This window comes from Neomonachus schauinslandi, chromosome 4 (assembly GCF_002201575.2).
Source record: "Neomonachus schauinslandi chromosome 4, ASM220157v2, whole genome shotgun sequence".
NCBI lineage: Eukaryota > Metazoa > Chordata > Mammalia > Carnivora > Phocidae > Neomonachus > Neomonachus schauinslandi.
The window spans coordinates 9,311,453-9,321,649 of NC_058406.1; the positions used below are offsets into that span (position 1 = coordinate 9,311,453).

At 55.9% G+C, this 10,197-nt stretch overlaps 1 protein-coding gene across 1 annotated transcript in view; it reads right to left on the reverse strand.

Moving 5' to 3' along the window:
* Nucleotides 1-10,193, reverse strand: part of LRRC38 (leucine rich repeat containing 38) — a gene marked incomplete at its 5' end in the record, with an annotated part of 31,027 nt that extends 20,834 nt beyond the window's left edge. The window contains one exon of the mRNA XM_021683456.2: nucleotides 9,572-10,193. Within this exon, the coding sequence (XP_021539131.2) occupies nucleotides 9,572-10,193 (622 nt within the window). The remainder of the gene's footprint in view (nucleotides 1-9,571) is intronic.
* Nucleotides 10,194-10,197: the final 4 nt, after the last annotated feature.

Here is a 10,197-nt window from a genome sequence, read left to right on the forward strand (position 1 = left end):
AGCAGTTCCTCCGAACTGGGATGTCCACCCTCTCTCCCGCATCCCATCAAGGGGGTACAGAGAATGTTGGCTGCCCATCACTGTTCTGTGGTTCTTGCCACGTGACTGTCCAGGGCGCCAAAGACCTATAAACCACCGTCTTGTAAACTTATGGGTTGACAATGGCCCTTCTCTTGCAAGTGCTCCCCATTTGCTTCTAAAGCTCCTTTATGTCAGTATTGCCCTGATCACCAGGGGGTGACAGGCGAGGAAACCAAAGCCCAGAAAAGTTAGTGACCTGCCCAAGTCAAGGAGGTGGCAGCAGAGGTAGGATGTCCTGACCCTTGGTTCTAAGCTCCCGGCCCCTCAACGTGACCATGGGCAGCTTTCATTTCTGATGCAGATAACCACTTATGATGGTTACGTTTAAAACAGGTATCACCTCACTGGTGTCTTATAAAAAGAAAAGCTATTCTAATAACTGGGCGGGGGGATCTTTTCTTGATATGAAGAGGAAGAAGGGAACATACTCTTGCATCTACTTGTTTAAAAGACAGCTGCTGGGGGGTAGGACCTGTGCCAAGGGAACCCACCCCAGAGACTCTTGCTAGGAGCTGGGGGCTTCGGACCCGCTCATCCTGTGACCCCATGAGAAGGCTGGCTCAGGAGGGTGCAGAATCAGCCAAAATCAGAGCTAGAAGGAGTCTTCACCGCCATCTGGCCCAGGGGCCAAAAATTGGAAGCCAGTAGGAGGAACATAGCCATCAATATGTTTTAGGGAGCCCGGCCAGTGCGGTGCTCTAAACTGTTTTTCATGCGCGTGTGCTCTCAGTTCTGCTCCGGCCCCCCCTTCTCCAGTGACTCCCACCTGTTGCCCCAAGGGGCATCTGAGGTGATCTAGGGCAACTGAAGGAGGGACGAGACTCACAGGTCCCACTGCTAGCTATGGACGGAGCCGGGACCGGCACCCTGATTCCTGCCTCTTTGATTTGGGTTCGCCTCTGAGAATCTTCCCTTTAATCCCGAGGGGCCTGCAGTTCCCTCGAGGTCCTGACCCGTGCTCTTGGCACTCATCCCATAACCAGCCCAGAGGATGGGGGAGATGGGGCCCCAGGGGCTCCTTGATCAGCAGCCTCTGAAGCAGAGGGGCCAGGCTGCGAGCCAGTGGGAGGCTGTGAAGACACAGTGCACGTCTCCGTGGATCATCAGACACTTGGGCTTTGACCGGCAATGCTGAAATACAGTGGGATCTGAGAGGCTGTGTGCATGGATGATCTGTGCATCTGCATTTCTAGGATTTTCATAAAGAGAAAAAAATAGCTTCTGTGTGGGGGCGCCTGGGTGGCTCAGTCGTTAAGCATCTGTCCTCGGTTCAGGTCATGATCCCAGGGTCCTGGGATCGAGCCCCGCATCGGGCTCCCTGCTCCACGGGAAGCCTGCTTCTCCCTCTCCCACTCCCCCTGCTTGTGTTCCCTCTCTCGCTGTCTCTCTCTGTCAAAAAATAAATAAAATCTTAAAAAAAAAATAGCTTCTGTGTGTAGCGGTGGAGGAAACCGCACTTTGAGCTTCTTCATATGACATCCCTTGAGGTCAAAGGGCCGACGCTATCACCTGTATTGGACTGAGGGGACACTGGGGCCCAGGAACATTAGGGGACGTATCTGCCATCAGACAGTTCACTAGAAGCACAGCTATGGTCGAGGACGCCTGGCGATGGCCTACCCAGCCCCCTCCCTAAACTCCGCCCCACGCCCCCGCAGCCCCCGTGTACCATGTCACCGCAGCTATCCCCTCCCCTGCCTGGACCGAGAGGGACATCTCCCAAACCGAGCCAGACACAGCCTCCTCCTGGGACCCGGAAACTGGGACCAGCACAGCCCAGTGTCTCCGGGCTTCAGCTGGTCTCCTGAATGGAGGAGTGTGCTTTTGCCATGCGGGTGAGAACGTAAGAGAGTCCATCAGCATGTGAAGAGGCGAATAAAAAAGTACGAGAGGCAGAGATGAGAGCATGAGGGAGGCTCTGTGCCCCCTGTGGCCTCCCAGGAAGTCTCACCCGCAGTACTCCCTGGGACCCGACGGTTCAGGATCTAGGCTTCCTGGTGACACCCCACATCCTTAGCAGAAACCCTTCTGTTTGCTTATGCCAGATGGAGCTGGTTTCTGGTTCAGTGGGGTGAACTGAGATGTGTGTCCTTGGTGACCCGCACCAGCCACTCACGGTGCACCTTGCAGGGCAGAGAATTCGAGCATACCAGCCACCCCAAGACTCCCCGATGGCTGCCCCTTCATCTTGCCAGCAGAGGGCCAGGCACAGGTGGCTCCCTCCCTCCTTCACAGTGGAGAGCCTGAGGCTCAGGGGCGTATGGGGTTTGACCAGGATCGCACAGATCTGGAAAAGGAACCCAGAGAACCTTCCTGCCAGGCCTCCGCCTCTGCTGAAAGATGCTCTGGGTATCCTTTGCTGACTACAGCTGGAGTGGGGTATTTGCTGAGGACAAAAGCCAAGGCCAGTGATCTTGGCCTGTGCCTCAGTGGTGTGACAGAGGCCTTGGGGGTGTGCCTTCGTCTGCTCACACGTGCCCACAGCCCCACCGAGCCCCTTCCGCACTGGGCGTGACCACAGGTGCTGGGGACACAGCAGCGAGCAGGCTGATCTCTGGGAGCCTGTGTTTCTACAGGGACACAGATATCTTGTGGACAAAGCGATGTGGCCCTCAGCGAGTGCTATGACATAAACTCCACCAAGATGAGTTGGGGGTGGTGCAGGACTGCCCAGGCAGGGTGGTCAGGGAAGGCCTCTCGGAGGTGGGGACATCTAACTGGGGGCCTGAGGAAGACGCAGCCACTCGAGGAGGAAATGTCCTAGGAGGAGAGGGAGCCATAAGTTCAGAGGTCCTGGTTGATCACTGGCAGTTGTCGTGTTCCAGGGACAGATGGGGGTCCATGTGGCTGGGGAGGGGGACTGGGCAGGGAGGGACGAGGAGGTGGGGGACGCCTTGTGGGACATGAGAGGGAGCTGGCTTCTTCTAAGTGCAGTGGAAGCCATCAGAAGGTTTCCAAACATGCCATATACTGTACCAGCCTCTGGGGATTGAAGGACGAAAAAGACACATTCTGCGTCCTCCAAACAGGCCAGACAGACCCGGGAACCACAGCCATGTCAAGCTGTGGTCATAGAGATAATACAGGATCCAATGAGGTCACGCAGGAAAGGCTCCCCACCCGGCCTCGGGGGCTCAGACCGTTGGAGGCTGGAAGGCTAAATAGGAACCAGAAAGGTAAAGAAGTAAAGGCGGAGATGGGGAGGGAGGGTGGGAGGGAAGAATCCGGGCACCTGTAACAGCCAGGGCAGAGGCCTGAGGGCAGGAGCCCGGGACAGCTTCCCAGGACTTCCCCACAGGCTCCATCATCAACACTGCCAGCCCGGAGGTGACAAGGCCTGCCCAGCCCTTCCTTCCAAACCACACCAAATGCCGCACACCGAATGCCGCACACTGAATGCTGCAAGAGCGGAAACTGGACGGCCGCTGGCTGCAAGGCCTCACGCTCCAGGGCTGTGAGTCACCTGGCAACCCGTCAGCTTCAGCTAACAGGGACACGGGCCTCTCCAAAACAGATCCCCGGCTGCATGCCCCCGGGCTGCCCTGCACGGGCAGGAAGGTAGGTCCACTGGCCCACGTCGCCCAGCAAGGAGGCTGCAATTTGGGTTAACTGACCGAATGGCACAACCAATGTGACATTTCTAGAGAGATCCAGTGTTCGGGACGGAGTCACAGGGCTTGGCTGGGCTCCCCTGGGAGCCAACAAGACAGGGCGAGGTTTCCTTAGGTCCCGTTTGTGGCTCACTCCCCAGCAGAACTCCATACCCTGCGGCCCGTCAAAGCTGACGCTCGGCCCGGACACCGTAATGATGGGAAAGGTGACACCCCGTGACTCCACTCTGATTAAGAGACGAGTTAAAAACGCATTAGCCTGTGCACACAGGATGGGTACAGACTTGTCAAAGGCACGAGGGAGGCCACTTGCAAGAGGGGGTGAGACCTCAGTCCACCTCTGCCGGGAGCATGATTTTCTTAGGTGTATAAACACACCCAAAACATCCATCTAACAACAGGAGACAGGTTCAACGAATAGATCCACAAAATGACGTATTACGTGGCCATGAAAAGTTACGTTTTCAAAGAACTGAAATGGCAGGAAATTCTCACAGCTCAATAAGAGAGAAAAAAAAAATCAGTAATAAGATCTACACTGTACCATAGCAATTTGTTTAAAAATGTATATGCGTATAAGAATAAAACCGGAATAAAATTCAGCAAAACCTTAATAGTGGTGGGATTCTGGGTGGTTTCTGTTTCCTTCACGATACTTCTCTACATTTCCCACATATACAAGGAGCCTGTTACTTTATAATTGGAGAAATAAAACTGCTTTGATTTCTAAAGGAAAAGAGAGTCACCTTGGAGTCACCTGGGAGAAAGGACCCATGTTACCTCCAGCAAGCATCAGCTTTTGTCCCTTTGGCTGAAATACGGTTTACATTGTCGTTATGACGAGACGTCCCTACTCATCTGACCGAGCCAGGCCCTCATCGTGTCTGACATGAGAAAAGGAAGTGGGGTTACTGGCAAGCGGGGAGAGCTCCCCCAGCGAGCGCTCAGTTGGGCCTGGAAGGAGGGGTTAGTCATGGAACTCGTCCAGGACCTTGCTGCCAGGACACCCCTTCTTAGAGAGGGGCTCGGGAACCCACAGGGGCTGAGCCCCCAAATGCTTGGAGGCTCCAGGCATTATAGTGGACCTTCTCTTAAGAGGCTGTCCCCCAAGGGGCCAGAGTTACAGACCCAAAACATGACCTGTGGCTCCCGGTCCCCCCCCTCCCTGCCCCCAGCCCTTCCCGCCCCATAGCTACATGTGTCAAGGTCTTGGGGTGTAAGATGAGCCCAGATCTCTCTGCTGGTACTGTGGGCTGTGACCTGCAGGCCACGTGTGTTGTGGTTAGAGAGGGAGGGGATAGAAGATGCCTGGGCAATTGGGCCTCCCACTCTGGGACCTACATAGGCCTCTCCTGTGACGCACTCTCAGACACGGTGTGGGCTGTGTCACCTGGGTCGTCTGCTCGCTCCGTGCACCTCCGAAGCCGAGGACGGAGGCAGCCCCCTGCCTGCCGCTATGGTTTCTCAAACCCAGTAGCCTTTCCTTCTTGTAGCTCCCAGAAGCGCCGCTGGATGCAGGTGAGGTGTCCCATGAGCCCAAAGTCCCGAGTGGTCTGGGTGCTCTGCCCCATCCTGCTGCACAGAGACATGGCCCCCCTAGATTCCAGCAGAGGGGTCTCTAGAGGGGCCTGGCCTCCCCGGGCCTCAACTTTCCAATCCTTAATATGAGGACAATATTCCCTACCCTTGAAACCATAGAATTTTTAGAGTTAGAAGGAGCCTTAAAATGCTCCTACTCACACTCCTTTGCTCGCAAAAGAAAAATCTCAGAGATGTTTCTCTTGGTTCAGCTACTGAACCAAGACAACACCTTGGGTTTCTAGAGATATACCAAAAGGCCCTCCTACCTCCAGGCAGTTCTCAAGCTTCTGTGTATATTGCAAGTCCCTGGGCTGGGGGTGTGGGTGTAAGGTGTTAAAAATGCAGACCCATTCAGTAGGCCTGGGGGTTCAAGAATCTGCATTTCAACCAAGCTCCCTGTGTGTCTTCGTTCAGATCTACCTCCCTGGGCTGCTATAAGGAGACCATGTGCTAGGCCAGCAGGGAAAAGCTTTAAAGCTCAAGGGTGTCAGTCACCCTGCTGCTCCCCATCTCCCCAGACACTCCCACCCTCTCCCTCTCTACCCCATGGCTCACCTGAGTGATTTCCAAGGACACTTGCTTCCAAGTCTGGAGTCCTTTCTACTTAAAGTGGGATGGTCACTGTCCCAAATTGCCTGGGACCCACTATCTCACGGGAGAACCACCAGCCCGGGTTCAGGATCTGGGGCTGGAAGGAGGTCCACCAGCTGTGACCCAGAGCAATCGGAGATTGGGAGGGGGCAGTGTTGGGGATAGCCTCACCCCCCCTCCTGATCTATGCCCATCAAAAAGAATTAGGTGTAGGGTCAGCCACTCCTGAGTGCACACTCATCTCAGCCACTGACGACATGACCTTGTGCAAACCGCTTCACTTCTTTGCACCTTGTTGGATAAACGGTGGGTTAAGGTACCTGCCAGGCACAGTTGTATTAAAGGGGATGGCATCTCTGTGCACTACAAAGTGACAAACACCACAAGGTCAGGCCACCAGTAAAATGCAGGATGGCACATTTATATGTTGAATTTCAGAAAACAGCAAATAATTTTGTGTGCAAGTATATCCCAAATACTGCATGGGACATACTTATACTAAAATATGATTCATTGTTTATCTGAAATTCAGAGTTAACTAGGCATCTGGGGGGGTTTCCTTGTTTGTTTTCTTATTTTAGGTGTGTCTGCTTTGTTTTGTTGCTAAGTTGGCTGATGGGCATTCCAGCAGGCAACCCCTCACCCTCTTCCTTCAGCCCCAGCACCAGCGGGACAGATCCTCCTGCGTCCCCAGACCCAGCCCTGCCCAACCCCCTAGGAGCCTGGATGGAGGGGATCCGGCGCCTCCAAGGCGTTCCTTCCTCCCCACGGGGGTGTGCTCGGTGGCGGAGTGCTCCCATCAGCACGGTGACCGCACAGGAGGCTTGCCTGGCAGACGAAGGCATTTTTGTAACTGAAGGAGCCAGTCAAGGTCACTTGCTCTGCTCTGTTCTGCTTCTCTGGGGGAGGAGGGGATGGGGAGGCGAGGACAAGGCAACGAGGACAGGATCCCTTTGCTCCTGACTTTGAATCCCCTCTCCTGGGAGAGGCAGGCCACTTGCCTACAAACCCCTGGAGCTTGGGCCCCACGGAGCCCGATTTTCCTTGGCAGGAAGTGGGTGGCCACGGCTGGAAGTCTTGAGGTCCCCCACGTCCCCCAGCCGTTGTTAACCCTCTGTGCCATCACCCCTCTGGGCCTTCCAGTTAAAACATGACAGCACTAACACTTAGATCGTGCTGCTGTGTATCAGACAGTCTTCTAAGAACTTCATAAATAATACCTTTTTAATCCTTCCAATAACCCTAGGGCGTGGGCACTAGCATCATCCCCATTTCACGGGCGAGGTAACGGGGCTGCAGAAGGGTCACATAGCTAGCTAGCAAGAGGTCGAGGCAGGCTTTGAACGGAGCCTGGGCCTTCAGCCGCTTTGCCCAGTGCCTCTGTGCAGATACGAGGAGCACAAGGGCAGGAGGAGGAGGGAAGGGACGACGGGCATCTAGCAAGCACCTAGGCTGTGCTAAGCACCCCTGCACCCCCGACGGAGCTGATCTCATTCAAACTTCACCGCAAACAAGGTGTGGGGTACTGTTGCCGCGTGCTGAAGTCAGAGTCAGGGAAACTGAGGCTCAGAGAGAAATGTGAGTGGAAATCAGACCTCAGCTGTCTCGCATCAAGGCCCCGTGCTTGTCCCCTCACCACCTGCTCTGGTTCACGGTTCTCCGGACACTGCTCTGGCCACACGCGTGGCAGCCCACCACTACTCTTGACAGACCCCCTCCCACCCGCCATAAGGTGACCGAAGCCCTCATGCTCTCTTCTCGCTGCCTCCATCTCTCCCCACTGACCCAGACCAACCCTCAATCAGGGCCTGGACAATGTTCCTTACTCTGAGCCTGTCCATCCTCTCCCCCCGGCCACACATCCCCACCTGGTGTCCCTTTCCTTCCCCACATCACTGGCCGTAGGAGGAATAACATCCTAAGGTCTCACTGTTCTTTACATTCACCCGCATCAGCTGGCTTTGATCCTGACAAGCACCGGGTTAGATGGACCACCCGGCATCACCCGTGTCCTAATTTCACACAGGAGGAAGATGGGGCTCAGAAAAGTTAAGGGTCCTGGCCAGACTCACCCGGGGGCTTTCCACCAGGACTCAGACCTCTGTCTTCTGACTCTACAACCAGGACTGTGTAGGGACCTCAGAGGTCAACCAAAGCACTTTAGAGATGAGGAGTCTGAAACCCAGACAGGACACGTGGCCTGTTCAAGGTCACAGCCATCCATCTGTGGCAGAACTGAGACTGAAATCTACAGCTTCCAACCCTATAACACCTTGCCCTCCTGCGATAACACATGGAACCAATTATACCAACTCAGCTAACCAAAGAGGTTAAAGATGCCAACTCCATCAAAAACCAAAGGCAAGAGCGATCAGAACCAAGGCATACCCCCATTCCACAATGAGGCTTCTATCGGGAGATTCCTGTCTCCGGGACAGTCTTCTGGTGGGGCAGGCAGGTGAATGAGGCCAGGTCAGATCTTTTTAGGACTTGTTCCCCTGGTAGAGCCAGCCCAGGTTGAAAATGCCAGTTCAGGGGCCTGCGTCTGCTGGGGAGTGATGGCCCCGACGCCTAGGGTTCATGTTTAGTAAAGTATGGAGTGAAGAAGTGATCACAGGAATTCAGGGCATAGATGAGCAACATCCTTGAAATCCAGGAGGTGGAAAAAAGATATACCAAAGCTAAATCCACATCTATGTCACACATCTGTGTCACTTTTTATAACATGTGTCTTACAGCTCTGGATCCTATTCTGCCAAACCCTCGGGAGCCAGGTGGGAGGCAGAGTCTGGCTGTGCAAGGTCGCTGCTGGGACTGAGGCTCACATGCCTACCAGTGGAAGGCTGGAATCCACGGAGCGTACGGACATTCTGCCTGCTCCCCATCCTGGGGCTCATCTCTATGGATGCTGGGGTCCCCCTCTTCTCAGCTCTGTCTCTGCTTCCCTCCGCTGGCCTTTGCCCGGCCCCTTAACGTCTGTGCCCTCTGTGTTTCCATCTGCCAAAGGGCTCTGTACATCCATCCGTGTCACCACGGGAAAAGTAACCCAGGAAAGCAAAGGGTGCACCAGCCTGCTAAGGTTTTTGTGTTCACAGAACTGCAAATCTCTACTGCATCACTGGCTTTTAGCGGGCTGCCCGTATTCCTCACCAGAAATATTTCTCATCCCTTTTGGACAGGAGAACAAACCTGGGAGCTGAGAAACAGGCCTGCTTAGGCTCTGGAAGCTGCTGGAGAGCCCCTAGAATTGGCTGGATCTTTCGATGTGCAGTGTAGCCAGAATGGCACTCAGGAGGGTGTCTTCCACTTAGGAGGGCCCATAAATAACCTGCACCCACCAGTCCTATGACCCAAAACCTGATGAGTTGAACTCCGACATGAGTGACAGAAATGGGAGGTCCCTAACTCCAGAAAGTGAGCTGTTGGAGAAACAGGTGGAGAAGCACGGCATCAGGGTCCAGAAACTCCAGAGAATCCAGATGTACCCCTCCCCACCCACTTTTCCCAGCCGACTCCCAGGCCAAGTTCAGGCTGGGAACCTGCCAGGCTTATACCTGAGCGACTCTCCTGGGGCAGCTGCTCGGGTGCCTGGTGCACCCGGGCCCCGGCTTGCAGGCTGGACCCAAGCCCCCCTGCCCGGGGATGCTCCCTGCTCCCCTCCTCTCACCCCCAGCCTGGTGCGCGGCCCAGCCTGCCGGCAGGCTCACCTTTCGGCAGCTTGGACGTGTTCTCCTGGATCCAGGAGAAGAGGTGGGCAAAGTCGCAGTCGCAGAGCCAGGGGTTCCCGTCCAGGCGCAGGCTGCGCAGCGCGGGCAGGGCGGCCAGGGTGGCCACGTTGAGGCTGCGCAGGTTGTTGTCGTTGAGCTCCAGCACCTGCAGCGACTCCAGGGTCTCGAAGGCGTCCTCGTGCACGCCCGCCAGGTTGTTGTTGGCCAGGCTCAGCTTGACCAGCCTCCCGGCCGAGCGGAAGGCGCCGGCGCCCAGCTGGGTCAGGTTGTTGTAGCTGAGGTCGAGGAAGGCCAGCTTGGCCGAGCCGCTGAACGTGCCCTCCTCCAGTGAGCGCAGCGAGTTATTCCTGAAGTCCAGGTACACCAGGTCGCCGTAGAAAATGAAGAAGTCCTCGGGGATGTGCTGGATGCGGTTGCCGGCCACCAGCAGCTTGCGCACGTCCAGGGGGAAAGGGTCGGGCACGCTGGGCAGCCCGCGGTCGCGGCAGTCCACGGTGTGCGGGTCGGTGCAGGCGCAGCCCGCGGGGCACGCGTGCCCGGGCCGGAGCAGCGGCAGCAGGAGGAGGCTGCAGAGCCCGAGCGCCGCGGCGCCGCCGGCGGGGCCG